The sequence below is a fragment of the Manis javanica genome, chromosome 3 (genome assembly GCF_040802235.1).
Source record: "Manis javanica isolate MJ-LG chromosome 3, MJ_LKY, whole genome shotgun sequence".
NCBI lineage: Eukaryota > Metazoa > Chordata > Mammalia > Pholidota > Manidae > Manis > Manis javanica.
This window is the reverse complement of record NC_133158.1, coordinates 10,964,344-10,986,614: the sequence shown is the minus strand read 5'-3', so window position 1 is coordinate 10,986,614 and position 22,271 is coordinate 10,964,344. Positions and strand designations below refer to the sequence as shown.

The following is a 22,271-nucleotide window of genomic DNA, read 5'->3' as shown; positions in this document are numbered from 1 at the left end:
TGGCTTAAGCCCAAAGTGAGATTTATTTGCTCAAGCAATTTAAAAGTCCATGGGTAGGCCTGGCTTCTGTGTGGCCGCATCCAGAGACTGCAGAGATGCCCACAGGATGGATATCTTTCTTGCCACACCTTTGCTCTTTGCTTTTCCCTGTGTTGGCTTCCTTCCTAGGTAGTTCACTCTATATGGAGGACCCTGGCACTCCAGGTCACATCCTCCCAGTTTAGCAATCCCAGTCCCAAAGGTAATACGTCTCTGCTGAGAGCCCCAGCCAAAGGCCCCAGGGTGTCTGGATTGGACTGACACGGGTCATGTGAACTTTCTCGAGCCAATCGCAATCAATAAGGGTGAACTAGACCAGGAATCAGTGCTATGACCGATGCCGCCTCTGGAGCGCGAGTGCAGGCTCAGCCACACCGGAGCCATTTACAGTGAAAGGACAGTGGTTTCTCATTAAGAAATGAGAGTGTTTTTTACTGCTCAGCAGGCAAAACCAGCAGATATCCTCCTTCTAAATGCATTATGTGCTTGCTCACGTGCTCAGTGTGTGTGTGTGTGTGTGTGTGTCTTCAGCATGCATACACATACATAGACACACACACACTCTTCACCCCACCATACCTCCCCTTCATATCCCAGTGTACCAATGGTTATGATATTTAAAACAATAATCTTTCTTTTAAAAGTTCTGAGATTCCTGAACTAGAAAAGTCAATTTCAGGCATTGGTTATGTTTCACTAAGGCAATCATGGTTCATCAACATATTAGAGTAGTTAAGAAAAAAATTTCTTTTTTAATAAAGTAAGTGAGTCAGAACTATTCTTTTTCTGTCTGTGCCCATCCAGCCCAGTCTGAACCCAGCTGGCCAGCACTAGTCGGAAGCTGGGCCGGCCTGGGATCTGAGCTGGGCCACGATTAAAAGAAACGAAGTTTCCCTTTGGCTCTTGAGAACATGCAGTTTTATTTTATCCTTTCCTAGTGGCCCTGATTGTCAAAATTTATCAAGCAAAGAGGTAGATTAATACTTTAATCCCCTTCCATTATTGCTTTGAGGGCTGGACCCTGAGGTAGGTACACTGAGATGTGGCCCAGCAACTCCATCCTCTTCCCACAGCCAAGGTCCTAAAACATCAGAGAGCCTACCTATTTTTCCATGGCCCCCACAATCTTTTCTAACTCTGAGCCCTTTTAAGACAAATGTCTAAAACATAGGCCCTTCACCCTACATCCTCAACCTCACCTCCCCGTCTCCCTTCTTAATTTTGGTTCCTTCGCATGCTGCTCCTGGCATCATGAAAAGGAGGTGGATGGAAAAGCTTAAAAAACCTTTCTCACTCAGATCCTGCCTGGAAGGAAACATGGGGGGGATTTGGTGGGAAGTAGGAGGGTAGAATGAGGTGGAAGACATACAAACACTCAGTTACAACATGAGAGCTGATAGCTGGCCTTGAGCCAGTGAAACTGCTCTGATTGAGTTTTGCTTTGTTTTATTTTGTGTTTAACTCATCTCCTCTAACAACCGCTCAGTTGGCATTTCTCAAACCAGCTTTGGATGTATCAGACAGAATTTTTCCATTGCTAGCAACAGAAACTGACTGGCTATGGTTGAATAGACCTTAACAATAACAACTGGTGTTTTAAAAATACTATGTGTTTTTAAAGGAAATAACCAAGTTTCAGAAAAGATGGAAACCAGTGCAGCTTAACTTCAGGAAGCCAGGTGGCCAGATATAACAGGCACCCTATCATGGGTATGAATCTAGTCCAACCACTTTCCATTTCTGTGCCGCCTTACTCTGAATCTGAACCCCAGAAGGGGAAATCTGATTGGCCAAGCTCAGGTGCCAACATACCACATGGCTAAGAAGGACAAGGTCCCATGACTGACAGTTCCACTGAAGCTGCAATAGCAAAGATGTCCTCAGATGTTCTCAGACTTACCAGAGGAGAAGGATGGTTGGCAGGCAAAAACTCTAGGTGTTCTCTACACTGGGTGACATACTTGGTTTAGTCTTTATGATTGAACTTTTTTTTCTAATCTAAGAAAAATAAAAGTAATACCCAGCCATTTTTCTGAAATGAAACTACGTATTTTTCCAGTAAACAAAACCACTCTCACTCCTCAGTGGCCTTAAAACAGATATACCCCTAGGAGAAGAGTGACTGCCCATTCTAAAGGCATTTGTTTTTAGGGGGAAAGTCAGGCCTAGAAGGAGGGGGCAGAGGTCAGAGTGGTTAGAAGGATGAATCTAGGGTCTGAAGCATGTGGGGTTGAATAATTCTCATTCTGCGGCACACTGGCTGTGGAATGTCAGCCAAGTCTGAGCCTCAGTTTCTTTATCTGTAATAGGCATAATTGTTGTCCAGCTTAAAGTACACACACACACCCTTACCCTGAATCTAGCGCTTGCAAAGTACCATCATAAATATTGCAAGGTTCGAGCGGGAGAATGGTGGTGCTGTGCTCCTCTGCTGCACAGAAATAAAGCAAGACAGGTGAAAGTTGACAGAATCAATCCACTCCCTAGTTTTGGGGCCTGGGCAGTATGAAATTATAAATTTGTATGTATGTAAATTATAAAAATAAACAATGTAGAAAAAAATCTAGGTTAAATGGTTAGAAAAATACCTGTAATCTCATCATATTAAGTTTTGGTATATATCATTTCAATATTTTCAATGTGTCTATACACCTAGACAGCTATTTGATTTCCATATTAGGATTATCAGGGAAATTGCTACAAAATATTAACAACCCACTCATTTCATTTAGCACAGTGGCTTTCAATCTCCTTTCTGTTTCTTTAAGTGTCCCACATATGACATGCTCTCATCAGTTTTATTACCTATGATGATCTCCATCCAAGGTCACGTGTAGACTATGCTCTAACCCCGCCTCTACCACTGGAAGTCTCGGGCTTAACAGTACATCATGGACATCCTTTGATGCTAATGAAAAAAAAATTCTATCTTTTTTCATGGCTTCATGATATGCTGTTCAAAAATAAAGGCTAACTTTTATTACATTTTCAGCAGACACCATGTTCACCAATTCACATGCATTGCCTCGTTGAATTCACAGCCAGTCCTACAAAGGAAGGTTGTCAGGGTTCTCATTGGAAAGACTGGGAATCTGAAATCCAGATTAAGTAACTCACTCAGGACAAAGCTAGCAACTGCTAGAGACAGGATTGAACACAGGCCTTTTGACACAAGAGCCCACTCCTCCTGTTATCAATGTGCCATTTATTAGTAGCAACCAGATTGTTGTGGGGGTTTTTTAATCTTACTTACTCTTACATCTAGGTGTTTTTCTTATGTGTATTGGGATTATGAGCTTTTGTTGAGCAGGAAAAGATCAGTCTTGGGTTTGCAGTCTGTCAGTTAGAAGTGGGAGCTGGGCCAGCTTTACCCCTACCCGTGGACAGTCATTAAGTACTGATGTGCTCGTGTGTTTCTAAAACAACCTTGAGGTTGCTTGGTGCTGGCAACGGTGGGAAGTACTGATGGATGAGGTCGAGTCGCTGAATTGACTGCTTTTCATGATTCTGTATTTGTTTGTTTATCTTCCATCTCCCATTATGACCTGCCTGGAAGTTGGCAGAGGAGTAGGGAGGATTTATGGATGTGCCGCATAGAACTGTGCCTGGGGTTGAAGTCTCTCACAACAGCCACCAAAAAACAAAACAGAAAACAAAAACAAAATCACCAGATAGTGCTCCCTGTACAAATGAGTTTCGAGGGTTTTCTAGAGACACGCAAGCGCATCAGTGCACAGTGGCTGCATTTGCTACAGGGCGAGGCTGGACCAGACCTCACTTCCCGGCCGACAGATTGAGAACTGACCCCGCTTTCTGCTGATAGATTGAGAAGTCAAGACAGGTGATATGCCTGGAAAATTGTTTTGTTCTGCCACCTTCTCTCCCCGTGGCTGTCTTGCCTCCTTTCGGCATTTCATCTCTGCTCTCTCCTCAGTCTTCAGCCTCCTTCCTCCACACTTTTGACATCCAGCTCATCTGCCTTCATTCTGAGGCCTGGCAGTCAAGTCTTATGTCTGGGCAGATGGAGCCCTCCACTTTCCAGAGTTCTCTCAGTTTGATCGTCATCAAAGAAGGCTGGTGGACTGACCCCAGGCGACAACGAAGGGCAGAGAGATTGATAGCAGATAAGGACTTGTCTAAGGTCAACTACGACTAGTTCTACAAATATTTATTGAAGGGCTATTATGTCCAAAGGAAAAGACTTTGTAAAGCAGCAGGATCTGGCTGGGACCAGTGAGCCAATAGACTCATTTCTTCCCCCTGGTATTAGATCCCATGGACGGTCCAGCCTCAGTTGTTCTGGGAGACCAATATATTGTGCTTTCCAGTGTCCCCCTTTACCTCCCTGCCCTCATTTAGACATAATCTTAGTAGGGCCTCTGCTTTGTTCATGTTATTCATTCATTCATTCATCATCACACCAACTGTGTGCCAAGCACTGTCTTAGGCACTTGGAAGAAGTAAAAGAAAAAACAGCTGCAACTCCTGTCTTCTTGGGGCTCAGAGTCCAAGTGGAACCTCAGGTATTAACCACTCACCAAGACAAATGACAGAGCAGCTGTGGAAGAGCTTTCGGGGAAAGGAATATGGTGCTGAGAGCTTGTAATGGGGGATTGCTCCAGGTCTGTGGGACATTAGTAAGGACAGATGGGGAGGAGAATGTCGCTTCATTGTTGACAATGTTTTCAAGCAACCTCTGGCGTTCATTAGAAATGACAACAAAGAATCTGCCTCTTTGCATCCTCACCACCATCATCCCTCACCTCTGCTCTCACAAGGGCCTCCCGCTGGCCTCCTGCTTATCTTCTTGGCCCCTTCAGGTGTGTTGTCCACAGTGAAGGGAGAGAATGGGAACCTGATCGTCCCATGTTTCAGCTGAAAGCCTTCAGTGGTTTCCCAGTGCCCTTCAAATGAAGATCAGACTAGTAACCTTACTGTGACCTCCTGTGCCCTTGCCATCTGACCTTGACCCACCCACATTACACGGTCATTCTCCTACTCCCACTGTCATGGCTGTACTGGCTTCTTTTTACCTCTGATACGTAGAGTCTTTGCACATGTTCATTCTTTGTGAAATACTCTTTCCCTCTCTCTTCACCCAGCCATCTTTCACATGTCATCTCAGAGGAGTTTCCCCTAGGAAAGCTTTCCTGACTGCATATTCCAATAGGTCCCTGATGACAGGCACCCACGGCACTGTGTTCTTTCCCCCAGTAGCACTTTTCCCAGTTTGCAGTGATGTTTGTATAGATGTTAGGATGCTGTCATGGAGGCACGAGGGCTGGATCTGCATCTGTCTGGCTCACGGCTGTATCCCTGGCACCTGGCACAGGACCTTCCACATAGCCAGTGCCCAAAAAAAGGTGAATGAATTCATGAAGAAGAGTATAAGCAATCTAATTGGAAGAATGACCTCAAATTTTTATATTCCATTCCCTCAGTGTACAGAGAAGAAACTAGAGAATCAGAGAGGGATAGAGGATAACGAAGGTTACACAGGAAATTAATGGTAGAGCTGGTCTGAACCATGGTCTGATATCATGCTACAGTACTGTACAGCCTCCACAAAATTTCCTCTATTTGCCTCAAAACTTTGATGTTCTTTGAGATCTGGAACTATAACTGAGGCACAATGCGTTAGTAGATGGAAAAACTATCTGCCTTACCTATTAGAGGTTTCCAAGTGAATTTTCCATTTCATTAAGGCTCATAGGCCTGAGGATTTATTTGAATATTTTTTTCTGTAAGTGATTTTTAAATGAACTCTAAGGTCTCATCTGAGTACCACTTCCCAGGCATAAAAGAGTGGGCCAGGGCTTTCTCCTGTGAAGCCAACTCTCAGCCCTCCTTCTTTCTAAATTAGTTCATTAAGTTGACAATAAATAGAGGCCGTCTCTCTAGCATCTCTCCTCCCTGAGGAAGGTTTTGTGATGAAGCAGGAGGCAATGAGATGCCTCCCAGGTCATGCTGTCTCATAGCTAACAAGGGCATTTCCTGGAATCTGAAAGAAGAATGAACATTTCTTCTGCCTCTGGAAGGATATTTATGTATGTGTGACTAGGACACAGCTCAAAAGTGTCAGATGTTTTCCTCTCTGTGAACATGAAGCAGCAGCTTCACCAGCTTGTATGACACCTCAGAACTACGTAGCTTCCGAATGGTGGGCACTGGAGCAAAAGTAAACTGTTGTTAATGGGTAGGTTGGTCCCAGGACCCAGGAGGCACCAGCGAAACAAGCAGGGGTTCTCCACCAGATGGAAGAGGCTTCCTCCCACCAGGTGAGCCCCTCCAGGGAAGGAAGGAGCCAGGCTGAAGTCAGAGGCCACCCATTTGTAGTCAGCCAGCCTGAGTTACCATAGTACACCTCCTCCCCTCTCTGGAGTCTTGGTTCTCCATCTACAAAATGGACTGAATGTAATGCCTACCTTCTTTGTGCATTCGCTTTCAGAGTGCCAGGCTCTATGCTAGAGACAGATGACATTGCCAGGAACAGAAAGGGCATAGTCCTTGCCTTAGGAAGGTAGACATTAAATCCAGACTTACCTAATACTTGTTCAGCTTTAATTGTGATGAGTATCACTGAGAGGATAAAACTGATATAAGTAGTGGTTAACATTTAATTGCTGTAAGTCAGATATCATGCCAGGTATTTTACATATAATACTAAAACAACAACCTATGTGACATTAATATGGGCCAGTTTTTAGGTGCTTATCATATATTAATCCTCATTTAATCCTCCCCTAAAAATACATATCATGTAGAGACTGCTATGATTCCCATTGTATAGATGAGAAATCAGAGGTACAAAGAGGTTAACTTGCCAAAACAAACACAGCCACTAAGTGGCAGAGAAAAATCCCAAGACAGTCTGAGCAAAGAATTGATACATTTTGCACTGCCTCTCAGGATAGTCCTGTCTTGTTCAGTCCTTGCAACAATCTAGTAAGTACTATTGTTATTCTCATTTTCCAGATTTGGACCCAAAAGTAAAACATGTAAGCGGCATCTCCGAGTTTGCACAGCTAGGAAGTCGTGGGGCAGGATGTGACCCTCACTGATGCCTCACATGATGCCCATGATGGGGGGTGACCCAGCACAATCCTCAGGAAACTGGTACCTCCAGAGCCAACTTTCTAATGTCTCTCCTGGCCCTGTTCTTGCTCAGGTGTTCCTGAAGAGTGACCGTGTTGCTCGCATGGTACAGAGTGGGGGCTGCTCCGCCAATGACTCCCGGGAGGTCTTCAAGAAGCACATTGAGAAGAGGGTGCGCAGCCTGCCAGAGATCGATGGCCTCAGCAAAGAGACTGTGCTGAGCTCCTGGATGGCCAAGTTTGATGCCATCTATCGTGGGGAAGAGGACCCCAGGAAGCAGCAGGCCCGGATGACAGCCAGTGCAGCCTCTGAGCTAATCCTGAGCAAAGAGCAACTCTATGAGATGTTCCAGAACATTCTTGGGATCAAGAAGTTCGAGCATCAGCTCCTGTACAATGCCTGCCAGGTAGGTTGTCTATCAGCTGAGCCCAGTGCCGTGAGTAAGTAGTGCCACATGAGGACTTCTGTGTGTCCTAGGCATTGTTGTTTTCATGGGCCACTTCTTAATAAAAAGTTATATTTTGCAACTACATTGGTAAAAGTTTAATACAACCCAGTCTAGAATATATACATGTTTTTCTTCTGACTTAAAAAGAAATTAAAACATTTTTATGAGCCCCTAAAAGCCTGATGGACTCTAAGCACTGTACATATTATGTCTAATGGGTAAGTTGGCCTTACAAGTAAGTCCTGGCTCCCATGTGTCAAAAATGCTAAAAAATCAAAATAATTATTTTTTAAAAGAGATTATTTAGCTTTAAAGTAGGTATTGTTTACTAGTTGAGGGGCTTCTTATTCCTCTGCTGGGGAGACAACTGGATTTAGCACTTGGTCATAAAGAGTAATTATTTAAATGGAAAGCTTCTAGAAAGCCCAAGTATATCATCCCAATATATTAGTCATATCACGAATCTCCACATGATCTGAGGGGCTCTGCTTAGGCCCTCTGAAAAGTGGGCCTACATTTTCTCTGGATCAGGGGTTGGGGAGTGAGGTATACACTAGACCTTCATTTCCTACCTAACCTTTCCATTATATGCAACAAATATTTATTGAGTGCCTACTTTGCAGTTTGTATAAATTTTAGTGTCACTTGAGAGTGTTTTTAATTATACATTCTCAATCTCCAAACCCTAGAGATTCTGGTTTGCATTCTCATAATAAGGCCCAGGAATTTGCACTTTAAACAAATGCTTCCCTTTCTGGGGATTTTGTTGACTTTCTCCTTTTAAGAACTACTAAAGAAACAGCTGTGCCCTGACTTCTGTGGTCCAATTCTGCCCCTAAGGTAGGTTAAAAGAAGATACTGTAGTGTATTGGCTAAGAACTGTTCCTTGCTCAGTATCAGACAGACTTAGATAAGCCTTAATATGACCCCTCACTAGATTTGTGGCCTTAGGGAGTTAATTAACTTCACCACACATGAGCTTGGGATGAAATTATTATAAGGATTCAGTGTGTAGAAGCCCTGAGCAACTTGGGGCACTTCATAAGTGGTAGCACTTGAAATATAGTCTACTAGAAGACAGTAGACTGACAGACAGTATCAGAATGGTACTGTAAACAAATTTAACAAGTAAGAGCTACAGTATTTTGAGGCTTACTTCTTTCTGCCTCTAGGGCTACCCTCTAGTTCAAGGCACCAGCATCTCTTAGCTGGATGACCACAGTGTCTACCCAACTGGTAACCCTGCCTCCCCTCTTGCCCCCTGATAACATGCCCACCATACACCAGCTAGTGTGATCTTCTTAAAATTTAAATTGGATCATGCTATTTCTCTTCGTAAAACCTTCCAGTGGTATCCAAACACCCTTGGAGTGACACTCCAACTCCTCACTACGGCTTGAGCCATCCCTGAGCATACCATTTTCCCCACATGCTTGCTCACTGTTCTTTCTGTTTCCTCTGATTCTGGCCTTTGCATTTGCATTTCTCTCAGCTTAGGCTGTTCTTTGCCAAGATCTTTTCATGCCTGGCACAGCTTAAATGACTACTCTTCCAGGAGGTCTTCCAAGACCACTCCATCAAAGTTCTCCCTTGCCTCACATCTCACCAAGTCACTCTCTGTCCCATCCCCTTGTGATTTTTATAACAGCCTTCCCCACTATTTTCCAATTCTTGTTCATCTGTTTTTTTCCTTTTTAATACTGTCTCACCCTTCTGTCCCATCCTTTTCCAGAATATTAGCTTTTGAAAGTGGTGGTTCATCTTCACCTAGTTCACTAGTATTTTCACTGCATGAAACAATTCTTGGCACACAGTGGGTGCTCAATCGTTCCCTTGAATTAATAAATGGGCGATGGCAGTTTATTTTAACTAGTAGATAGGGTCTTGTTATCAACCATCATAGTCCACACAGAACCTTCTGGACATTTTAGTAAGAATCTGTTTAATATGTCATAATATAATATATACATTACATTCAAAGGATTCTTGACAGCCTCCTTTCTTCTCAGCCAAACTCAATCAAAACACTGATGGTCATCCCACAGCTACAGGTTTTATTTGATGTGTCAAAAAATATTTTGAAACTCTCAAGTCTCAACATAAAATTAAATTTAATTGTTATTTTTATGTAAAAAATGACCACTTCCCATATGGGGCTGTTAGAATGGGGTAGGCAGGTGGTGTTACTATCTACCACCACCACCACCACCATCTCCAATCAAAAGAATGCAGATTGTCATAACTTCATAAAGATTGAAATCACTCACCTGGGTTATCAGTAACATTCCAAATTACAGATAGTCACATTCCTACACCTACTAGGCACAGAATTATTCTAGGAATTAATTTTTCTTCTTATTGCAACAGCTTTTTATGCATATTTTCTGTTCTTGCTTAAACAATACAATCATGGAAATGAATTCATTGCTATGCCATTTCTTATATTGATGTTTTTGAACTTGCTGAATAGGGTCAAGTGACAGGACCATATCTTATTGCTTTCTCCTAAAAAAGGAGTTAATTTTTTCAGGATCTTTCCATGAGTTAGGGAAAAGATAAAATAACTTTTTCAGCTTAAATAACGAGGTAAACTGAGGTAAACTCAAAATTGTCAAAAAGATGAGTTTACTTAGTAATAGCAAAGTAATGGCAACATGGGACATGGCAACTGTACCAAGCTATAGGAGAGTCCATTGAACGTTTGGGATAGGCTCTATTTAATTAAGCCTCTCAGTCCTTAGGTTATGTTTTTCTGAAGGCAGGTGCATAAAATTCTCCATTTTTTATCTCCAGTTTCATTTAGATTGAAATCCTTTCACATTTCCTCCCTTTGATCAAGATCATTTACAGAAAGCACTGCTGATCAATTATGTCATTCAGGTGTTGTTTGTTAATTTTTGTCAAAGGTTAATTCTTTATGGGTGGATTGGATTGTATGTCCTGTGGAGGGGAGGAGGCTGTCCTCAGCTGTCTTTTCCCATGAAGTTGAGGAGGACTATTCTCAAGTGTCTTGTCCCATGGAGAAGGGAAATAATATGGAATTTCATTGGGCTTATTTGAACAACTGGAGGATTGAAAAATGAAGAATCTCAATTATGTCTGTCTAAGGTGGACAGTTTAGTTCCCATGATCAGTTGAGTTCTAGAAAAAGCCTTTGAAAGGAAAAGAATTTTGTTTTGTATATACGTGTGGGAAGACAGCATTTGTTTACTAATATAAAACAGTAAAAATTTAATTTAAAAAGATTAAACTGAGGACCAAAAGCCCAATGATACCTATTGATTGAAATATACCTATCAACCAGTTTCCCCAACTGTCTATGTTTAATAGATCAAAACTGTCTCAAGTTCTGGGAGCTCAGCCAGCTTCTGCTAGTAACTTAATATTGTCCTTCATTATTTTTGGTTCTTGTGTTATTTTCCCTGATTTACATAAAAACAACATTCTTCTCCAAGTAGCATTTCCCTTTGCAATGAGTATGTTTAGGAATTTGCAATTTTGTAGGACTACTTCTGCAAGACTATCTGTTTGGGTTTCTTGGTATTCAAAAGCTCAGAAAGAAGTACTGAAAATGGTAGACAAAACTACAGAAAGACTGTGAATTGCTTTTCAAGGTCTACTACTCCAACCCAAGAGAAAGAGACTGGTGAAAGCGTGCCCCAAATCGTTTCTATCTACTATACTGATATGTGTAGGCATCCATTCCCAGTTCCAATATGTATTTTTTTAAATACTAGGAGAAGGACCCCATATCAGGTATATAAGCAGTAGAGGGAAGAGTGTTTCTAATTTCGGCATCAGGTGAGGCGAACAATCCCACAACATCCCTTAAAATTAAGGGGAAGTGTAGAATATACATTTCTTACACATAAGAAGAAATGTAGAACTACCCAGTGTGTTCTAAGGATAAGACATAATTGGGCCACTTTGCCCAGATTCTTCTCCCTGGAATGAAAGAGGGGATCTCATGATCAGAAATATAATCATTTATGCAGAGCACATGGTAATATGGTTCACTGAAGTTATGGGTATAGTTATCTAAGCACCTTAAAAGTCTATAGATATTGAAGTACATGAACTGATCTAGTACAAGTAAGATTTTTCTGAATGACTGGAGGATCTCTAAGGAAAAAGTGAGTTGAATCTAGTTTCCACTATTCCCCAGATTTGTGGTCAATTCCCAATGAAGTACCATCAGCTGCCCATTTTCCATATCATTATGAGTTTTCATTGCCCTACCAAAAAGATACATTAGTGGAAGAGATGATACAGTCACCTGGATTCCAGTGGGGAGTGAATTCATGTTCATCTGGGTTATGTAAAATTGTATAGTTACAGATTCATTCAGGTTTGGGGCCTTTCTTTGGATGTGACACATAAATCCAAGAGTCTAATTCTTGATGTTTGGTTGAACAGAGGTTAGTTAATAACATCCAAGAGGGGCCTTTCCAGAAAGGTTAAACAGACTTTTTGGAGATCCCTTTTCCAATAGACAAAGTCTTCAAGCTATAATATACAATGTTTGATGTCTTCTTCTTCCAGGAATGCACTGTGGAAAGATTGTTCTACCATAGCATGATTATTTTCTATGGACTAGATGAGGCCTTGCAAAAGTGAAGTATATCCCCCTTTATTAGTTGTAGGTCAAAAGAAGTGGGACTAAGTGCATTGGCTGCTGTGTAATCATTTCCAAAGGTGAAAGTTTTGTATATTGATGGGTATAGATCTAAGATTTAGAAGAACCAACAAGAATGCTTTTGGCCAGGGTATTTGAAGAGCTTCAATAAATTTAGCTAACTGAGTCTTAATAATTTCATTTGTACATTCAACCAGTCCTGAAAATTAAAGACAATACCCACAGTGAAAATGTTGCAATACTGGCCAGGAAGCACAGACTAACTGAAGTATTTGACCAGTAAGACAAGTTCCCTGATCACAAAGTTCAAGGGGAGTTCCCAAGTGTAAATAATCTTTCGTAATAGGATTTTAGCTACAAAAGAGGCAGTCACCTGTCTACATGGGAAAACTTCAATACAATGTGAAAACATGCAAACCATTACTAGAACATGCATATATCCATGAGATGGGGGCAATTGTATTAAATCCATTTGTGAAGCTAGAATGGTACATTGGGTTAATTTAAATGTCTGGGGCAGTAGTTAGATTTCTCTGGGTAAAATTTAGGACAAATGAACATGCAAGATTAGCACTCTTTGTAGCCTTGCCAGTGTTTCCACACCTATACTGATTCATGAACAGTATCATTTTATCAGTTGGCCAAAGACTTAATTCATGTGTGATAGTTTACAATGCAAACTTCAGATTTTATGGCATGACCAGTTTGGTATTGGGTCTGAACCAGAGTTTCTTCTCTTTGTAATATCAACAGCCTTAAGAATTCAAAGTTTGTTTTTCTTCTTCAGGAGCCACCTGTTATATTTTCCTAGTTAATTCTCTTGAGTTGTCAACAGGGGAAGTCATTTTTGGACCGTGACAGAGTCATGGGGTCCATGGATTCTGTAAGAGCAGTGTTTTTTGCAGAGACATTAGGTAGGTGGTTTCCTTTGGCTTCCAGAAAGTCATGTTTAGAACACCCAGAGACTTTAACAATAGCTAGAGCTGCTGGCAGAAGTAAAATATCTAATAAATTTTGGACATAAGGACCACTTTTAATTTTGTCCCTGCTGGAAGTAGGGAAACCTTGTTTCCATCACATTCCAAAATATGGGTTATTCCAAAAGCATTTAACTATCAGTATAGGTATTTGCAGTTTTGCCTTTAGCTAGAATACATACTCAAGTACAAGCATGAAATTTAACATCATCTTGTTTTTATACATATCCATGAGATGGGGGCAATTGTATTAAATTGGGCTGTTGGGCTGAAGTGCCCAGGGGTAAGGATGCAGCCTTAATGAGTTCAAAAGGGGTTAATACTACATATTCTGCACAATATTTACCATTTTCATTTTCAAGTAAGAGCCATCAGCTAAACCATGAAAAATCAACCTTTGTCAAGAGGGTTTCTTGTAAGTCATCATGAGGGATTAATAGGTGATCCATCAAAGTCTGACATTCATTGGGGTTTGTTATCTGTGGAAGAAGAAAGAAGGGTAGTAAGGTTGAGACTGTTACGATGAATGAGAGTGATATGAGGGACAGTTAGCAAGAAAATATTTCTTAACAAGTAAGATAAGTTGCAGAAAGGTATTGAGTGTGGTGTGAGTTTAAGAGAGATTTAAAAGCATGAAGTAGAAAGATGGTCAAAGAGGATCTGTGACCTTTACAAGAAGGGCAGTAGTAGAGATAGTCCTAAGGCATGAGGCTAACCTCAGACCACAGGATCAAACTGTTAGCTGTATTAATCTAGAGGTCAGTGATAGCCTCCATGTTTTTTGGTAAACATCCTGAGGGCATATCCTTTTTTTTTCACATACAAAACAAAACAGTAGGTGGCAGTTTAGATGTCTAAGGACCAGTGGTTTCATTAAGTTTTCTTTTAAGATTTTAAGGGCCAAATTCATGTTGGTTCTCTCAGATAATAGGGTCAGATTTCATGGTTTTTAATAAGACATATAGAGGCTGGGCCATTAAAGAGAAGTTTGGAATCCAATTGCAACAATAGCCAGCTAGCCCAGAAAAACACCATGATTGACATTTGCTTTTAGTTTTGGGGAAGCTCAAGATGTGGCTAAGCCTATGAAGATGTAGGTTTAACTCTTGTTCTGAGATTAAATGACTTAAATGTTGGACATGAGTTTAAACAAATTGCCATTTTTCCTTTGAGACCTTGTATTCCTTAGTGGCCAAGAGTTTTAACAGGTGAATATTGTCTTCTTGTGAAGCAGCTTGGGAGGGTTAGTAAAGAAATAAATCATTTACATATCATAGTAAGTGAACCCTCTAGAAAAATTTATGTCATCTAGGTCAGCTTTTAAGATTTGTGAAAAGTAAGGACTTTCAGTAAAACCTTAAGGTATTAGCATCCAGGTATATTGTTGTCCTTCCCAGGTAAAGGCAAAAAGCTATTGGCTGGCCTTGTTAACTGGAATACTAAAGAATGCACTGCATAAAGTGATAATAGCAAAAAAATTGCTTTTGGTAGGGATGGATGCTAATGTATGGGGATCAGAAACAACAAAATGGCAAGGAATAACAATATTATTCATTGCTCAGAGATCTTGGACAAATCAATATCCTAGACCATTAGTTTTCTTACAAGCAAAATGTTTGTATTACAAGGACTGGTACAGGGATAATAAGTCCCTGTACTGCATAATCTTCTACAATAAATCTTATCCCTATAAAGCTTCTTTGTTTATAGGGCATTAATTTTAGGGAGAGGTTTTGAATGATCAGTTTGGGTCTTTATAGGGGAGTATTATGAATTCTGCCTATGTCCATATGGAGGATTTTGCCCATGGAGTGTAAATCTAATAACAGGGATGAGAGTCTGAAATTTGAGCTTTGCTGGTTTGTAAAGTACATGTGAAAGAAAAAGGGTTTGGGTTTTCTTGGGGATTAGATTCCAAGGATTTAAGTTCAGGGGATTCAAATTCAAGAGTCATTTGTTCCTTTCAAGAGAAAGAAATAACAACATGATACTTTTCTAGGAAATCTCATCCTAATAATTGGACAAGAGCCAGTTCACTGAGGAGAAATGTAACGTTATCTTGCAAAGGTCCCAAGCAAAATGGTACAGGTTTAGAAATAGGGACACATTGTGGTTTACTTCAGACCCCCACTATTTGAATAAATATATTACTCTATTACTCCAACGGAGGAACTATTCAATTGTAGTGGATGTGAGCACTAATAGAGAAGCTCCTGTGTCAGTTAATATTGTGAAGAATTCTTCCCTGCACCGGAGAATAGTTTCTCCCAGCCTATGTAGTGATAAAATGAGAAACAGTCCCTTTGTTTCCTCGGAGCCCCATCACTGGGATGTCTGCCACTTGGTGCCTGGAAAGCTGTAATTGTCTAGACCTTTTTAGTTTGTAGCAGTCCTTTTTCCAATGTCAGGGTTTTTTTTTTTGTTTTTTGGTGCTTTTTTGTTTTTATTTTTATAATAATGGCAGAGGATGGTAGGGAAAGTTTGCTTGGGAGTTCTGTTGAAATTGGAGAGTTAACGTTTCAGTTGCCCTTCTTCTGGAATCATCTCCTCAGGTGTGGGCTAACTGATTAGCTGGATTGACAAGATTGGGGTGGACATTGGTTCCCATTCTATGCAGTTTCTCTTAACTAAACAGATCTCTATTGAAACCATTTATAAACACTGAATTAAAGGCCACCATGGTAGATTCAGAGTCTATAGGGAATGCAGAATTTTCTTTTAAAACAATTTGGAGCCTGCCATAGTAAACATGAACAGATTCAGCAGACTTTTGGGTGCATGCCTGAATTTTATTCCAGTCTGCTGGTTTAGGGAAAGCCCTCAGAATGGCCAGATAAAACCTTTTGGCTATGACACAAGCTAGGTCATATGAAAGAGCTGGTTTGATGGTTGACTTACTTGGAATTCTAAAGATAGTTTGGGGCTTTCCCAATTAGCAGTTTTCTTCCAATGCTGAGCTTGACCTTCTCCAATAAGCATGGGGACAAACTGATAAAGATTCGAAAAGCCAAGTTGCTAAGTTTGAATTACAATATTGAATTCTTCAGCAAACCTATGAGAATCCTCAGTTAACTTGGGAAAATATTTTACTGTGGCTCCAAATTCAGTTTTGGTCCATGGGACATAAGAAATTAATGGTTTAGCAGGATCCTTGGAAGGACTTTAAAAGGGAGAATTTAATAGGCTCAGCTAGTAGGTTTAAGCATTAGAGAAGAAAGGGCGTTCAGATAAAGGAAGGATCAGAGGAGGGTTAAAGTGGGTCTAGAGGAGGCAGAGCATTGGGGTTGAAGAAGCCTCAGCTGGGGCTGCCGAGGAGGGGGCCTCAAATGCTTTTTTATGCCCTTTCAGTTGTTTATTTTCTTCAGTTAACTTAGAAATAGCCCTTTATAAAGAGGCCACTTAGAATCCCACATACATTTAGAAGCCTCTAGGTGCCAATTAAAATAGCTATCCCATTCAGATTGTTCAGTTTTATTACCATCATCTTCTAATTTGGTCTGGAAAAGAACAAGTTTCAGGAGATCACAAGTTCTCCATAATGGCCATTGAAGTTCTAAATTATCATTAGTAAGGTTGGTCCATTTATTCAAAAAACATGCAGTAGAAGAAACCATAATTTTTGACATAAAACTGTCTGGTGTCCCTGAAGGGGGGCCACCCTCAGAGTATTTGGGTGATGGGATCCTGTATGTCTGGTTTTCCTAGGAGCAAAATAAAATTTCCTAAATAGCCCGACGGGTGCGCTTTCAGGGCTGGGGGCTGTGTTTTGTTTACAGTGTGCCGTTTGTGGGATACTTTTTTTGCTGGTGTACAGCCTTTGCCCTCGCTGTTTGACTCATAACCAAGTGTCCCTTGTTGCATGAAAATTGCCTTGCAGTTGGCAGGCAACCTAATGTCAGTCTGACCTGTGACCAACTTATCCTCATGGGAGTCTTTTGCTTTGGGGATTTAAGTCCCTCAAAAGGAGGTGGCAGGTGCTCTTGTGGAGTTTATTTGCTCAACCCATGCCCACTGATATTTTGTATTATTTGTTTATTTGCTCTCAAGAATTTCAAAGGAATTATACCAAAATTTTACTGTGCTTTCAATAAGAAAACAAACAAGTACTCACCAAAAAGGACAAAGCCTCTAAACAAACTCCAAATAAAGGCAGAATTCTCCACCAAAGGGGGAGAGCTGAGAATCTGAGAGGAGCATCACTGAACAGAAAGTAGGTGGCGACTCACGATGCTGTGACCACAGGGGCTCCTACTGGGGACCTCACTGAATTGAGAGGGCCATTGTCCATTGAGGGTCATGTCCTTCAGATCCCCGTTAGGATGCCAAGGAATATTGACCTAAATAAAGAGATAAACTGAAACAAGCTCAAAATTTTTAAGAAGATTGGTTTATTTGTGAATAACAGAGGAATTGCACTTTAGGACGTGCAAACTACACGTAAGTCTGTGGAGGATTTGGCTGTATTTTGGGGGCAGGGAATGTAAAGAGGGGAGAGTTAGCATAGTTAAAATAAAAAACAAATGGAGACCCACTTTGAAAATTTCCTGAGTAGACAAAACCAGTCCACTCACACCAACAAAGGTCAGTTCTACTTATTTTATGAAACCAACCCCACCGGGGTCATTTATTTTTCATGCCTCTGGAAACCATATCAAAACTTCCCAAAGTAAATATGAGGCAACCCCTGACCAATTCCTTATCATTGAAGAAAATTCCAATATTACAGTTTTCTGTAAATTGGGCATTCATGCGAAATCAATTTCTCAGTCCTCAAGTTTTGTTTTCCTGAATGTACTTGCATGAAATTTTCCATTTTCCATCCTCCATCTTAGATTGAAATTCTTTTACATTGTAAAAGGATAATGTCCTATCTCCCAAGAATAATGATCGATCCCTTAGCTAAAAGAAGAGTATAGGAAAGGTTAAAGAAAGTACTTCTTGGGGCAGGAATATTTAAAGCACTTAGTGTTATATTCTATACTCACACTAAGTTTGATTATTGCTTACAGGCTCACATCAGTAGGAATTGGGACAAAGAGCCTATGCAGGTAATTCACAAAAGAAAAAAGTATAAGCTAAGTCTGAATATATAATTATCTTTAAGTTCCATGTCTTTAGTAATCTGAGTTATATTAAATGTATCAGCAAACAATAAAAGTATTTTTAAAATAAAGATAACATTGGTAATGATAGTGCATCACAAATGTTATGTATCAGGTATTCTTATAATTTATTGTTAGAATGATTTATTATTGCAAGCTTTCTGTAAAATACCTTTATATTGGACAAACCTTTTAATCTAGTAGCTCTACCTCTAGGAATTTGTTATAAGTAAATATTCAGGGATGCATATGAGAATATTTACTCCAAAATATTCCTTGCAGCATTTTATATGACAGTGAAAAATTGGAAGAAATTTTAATTTCCAATGATAGGAGATTAATTAATTATATTTGATTGAACCATATGAAAGAATACACTTCAACCAATAAAATAGTTGTTGAAGAAGAAGGCTTTCCACATGAGAAAATGTTCAATAGATACTGTTAAGTGGAAAATCAGGTTATGAAACAGATGAGGGCACAAATCCAATTTTTATAGAGAAAGTACTGAATGGGTGAAAAAAACCTAACTGTGGGTACTTTGAGGGGTAGCATCATGGTTGATTTTTATGGTTTTGATATGTGATTTTCTGTTTCAAATTTTCTACCTTAAGCATATAGGTATTTTGTAAATAGAAACAACAAAAATCTCAAGAAACTCTCAAAAGGATAAGAAGGAAATTATCTTCTGAATTGTTTGCTAGACTTCAACCACTAATACACCACCTTCATGATGGTTGCTATTTCCCAGTTATACCAGTATGATTATTCATTTAATATTTCTGATTAAACCAACTCCTAATTTGCTCTTTAAACCCATCTTTATCTTTAGAAGTAATGTATGTGGGATTACAGCTTTAATGTACTAGGTTTTTTTAAAACAATGTGCATTAAAGTGAAAAATAAGCATAAAATAGATGCTTTCCATCAGTTGATCCTCTTAAAGCCTTTCACACCACTGGTGATGTGGGCAGCATAGCTGGGGCTACCAGTGCCCTGACTTATTGAGGTTGGTGGGATGGAGCTCTCTGATGCCATCCCCGAAAATAGCCCCAGACTGACCATCACAGCTTTCACCTGAAGTCTGCATTTCTCATGCACTGCAATCATGTTTCAGAAATAGATTCTGGCACTTGCTTTCTCATAGAGTTCAGCTCTGCAGAACTCTGTCAACTTGCAGGAGCAATAATACAGAAGTGAAAATCACATGGCTTTTCTTCATACCCTGCCCTACTTAAATTGTTTCTTCTTTTATTTTGTATTATCTGGACCTCTCCTTATGAAACAAAGCAATTCCTCAGTGCTTCCAAAATCAGAAATGTGCACAATGATTTCTTCATATGCATATCACATCCCTGGGGAAGCTGTTATCTGCTTTCTGGTGCTGCTTTATGAAGGTTCCTGCAATCTCTTTTCATGAGGTTCTGCAAGTAACTGCAGTTTTCATCTCAAATGAGAAATGGTATTTATCAGAGTATATCAATTCCATAGCAGTTGTCTGTTGTAACATGAACTGTGTCTATCAAGACTTTATTTTGAAAAAAGTAGAGTTATCAAATGTCTCCTATTTGTGCATGTAATTTTTTAAGTCTGTTGTGTTTATTTGAGGATGAATAGTTCTATCTCATAGAAGAGCTTGCTCATTATCAACATAATAACTAATGCAAAATAATTGGTTTTTATTTTCCTGCACTCTTAGGAAGAAGCAGTCAATTATGTAGCTATTTGAGTATTTGAGTTGAATTCTAAACATGACTCAAAAAAAGGGGTAATGTCATTAAGAAGAGGTTGCATTGTCAGAGAAATAAGACTAAGAACTGCTTTCTGCCTTCATAAAATGCAAAGGTGGTGATGGTGATGATGTAGTATTTAAGAAGTTTAAAAACTGCACACATCCCTTCTCCCCTATTCCTTTAGTGGCTTCCAAATCCGGGGTGAATTCGATGCCCAGTTGTACCAAGTATCTGCTGTATCCTTCCACACTGCTTAACCGTATCGTATGAGTTATCCTGAATTGCCTCATTTTAAAACATGTGGACATTTTCCCTGGAAAAACACCTCTAAGGTGTGTTTTGGAAGGAGAAAAATCTACACATTCATATATATTTTTAATACAATTTTTAAATGCAAATCAACTCTTAGGGAAGCAACCCAGCTAATTTCCAAGGGAATATGAATAAGAGCTAAGGAAGTTAGTTGTTTCCTCATGTTTCAATTCTGCTTTTTGACAATGACATTTCTGATAGCACTGTTACTATTCTCACCCATAGCGCCTGCAAACATTAGCAGTATGACTCTAACTTTCTCCTCAACCATCATTTGTGCCTAATGGGCACATGCTCCAACTAATAGATGATAACAACATTCTCTTCATGTATCTTCTCTGAATGTCTAGAGATTTTTCATATAATCTGAAAGAGTTGACTAAAAACATATAGACTATAATTTCCCTATGTTTAAACACCTTTGCATTTCCAATACTGAATTCCCCATCATTATGGAACTACTGACTGTCTTAACATTCCGTTTCCTTTCCTCTAACACATCATTAGTATGACCTTTGATGATGTGGTTGTCTTAATATGTACTGTCTTTCTTGAACTTGATTAGCTCTTGGCAGCTTTTCAAACAGTTTATTAGACTCTGCAGTAAAACCTCAAATAATCAGGCTTTCAGCTGTGATACAGATTACTAGGTTGTAACCATACCTCATTATGGAGTCTTTGATCTCTATGTAAGTATATAGCTTTTTTCTAATCCAGAAATTTGTAGGACATCTGTTGGCTGAGAATTTGATTCTTGAGCCAGACTCTATGTCTTAATCATTCTCTTTGGCATTCCAACACCTATACAGTTCTTTGTATGTAATGGTCTGTCAGTAGATAACTACTGAAATGTTTTAACATCTAAGGAAGGATGACAGGGAAAGGTCTAGTGTTAATCACTTTTATTTAGCAACATGCTTTCATTATTCATTTGTTCATTCATTCATTCCACAGATATTTTAGGTACCTGCTACATGCTTTCATTATTCATTTGTTCATTCATTCATTCCACAGATATTTTAGGTACCTGCTATGTTTTAGACACAGCTGTCAGATGCTGGACATAAAGCCTTTCCTACTTTGCCATAGAATGGCCCTTGATCTGGCTTCTGACCATTCTTCTCTTTGCTCACTACAATGCACCTCCCAATGACTTCATAAGTTTTGTCCTTCTGAGAGTATTATATTTGTTTTCCTTATTTGGCTGTATAACATATTAGCACAAACGTAGCAGCTTAACAGAATACTCATTTATTATCTCAGTTTTTGTAGGTCAGGTGTCAAGGCACAACTTAGCTGGTTTCTTTGTTCAGGGACTCAGAGGCTGGAATTTTGCTTCTGATCAGGCTGTGCTCTCATCTGTAGGCTCACCAGGGAAGGATATGTTTTCTAAGTACCCTCATGTTATTGGCACAGTTCATATCCTTGCAGCTGTAGAATTCTTCAAAGCCAGCAAGAGAAAGTAAAAGTCTCTGGTGTTTCAAGTCTCCAATTTCTAGAGCTTCTTTTGAAAAATTGCCTCATTGAGGCAGGTCCACCCAGGATAATCACCCTTTTCTGTTAAGGTCAACTGATTAAGGACTTTAATTCCAACTGCAAAATCTCTTTGCCCTTGTCATGTACTACCAATGAGAAGCAAGTCACAGTTTCTACCCACACTCAGGGTAGGTGACCCATTGAGTGTCATCCTAGAGTTGCTGGCACAAGTGTTCTTTCCCCATTGCAGTGTTCTCCATATAGGGGGCTCCTTCAAGTATCAGTTTAAATGTAACCTTTTTAGAGAAGATCTGCCTCATCATTCTACCTAATACAGTCTTCTCCTTGATTTTTTGTTTGTTTGTTTTATACCAGTACCCTGTTTACTACCTTCATAGAACATCATACCTTTTGAAATTACCATGCATACTCATTCATTCTCTTATTGGTCTA

At 39.8% G+C, this 22,271-nt stretch overlaps 1 protein-coding gene across 7 annotated transcripts in view; it reads left to right on the top strand.

Moving 5' to 3' along the window:
* CADPS (calcium dependent secretion activator) overlaps positions 1-22,271 on the top strand; it is a 428,787-nt gene that overhangs the window by 94,419 nt on the left and 312,097 nt on the right. For all 7 annotated transcript variants that reach the window (XM_073230819.1, XM_073230820.1, XM_073230821.1 and 4 more), the window contains exon 3: positions 7,208-7,540. In XM_073230819.1, the coding sequence (XP_073086920.1) occupies positions 7,208-7,540 (333 nt within the window). The remainder of the gene's footprint in view (positions 1-7,207; positions 7,541-22,271) is intronic.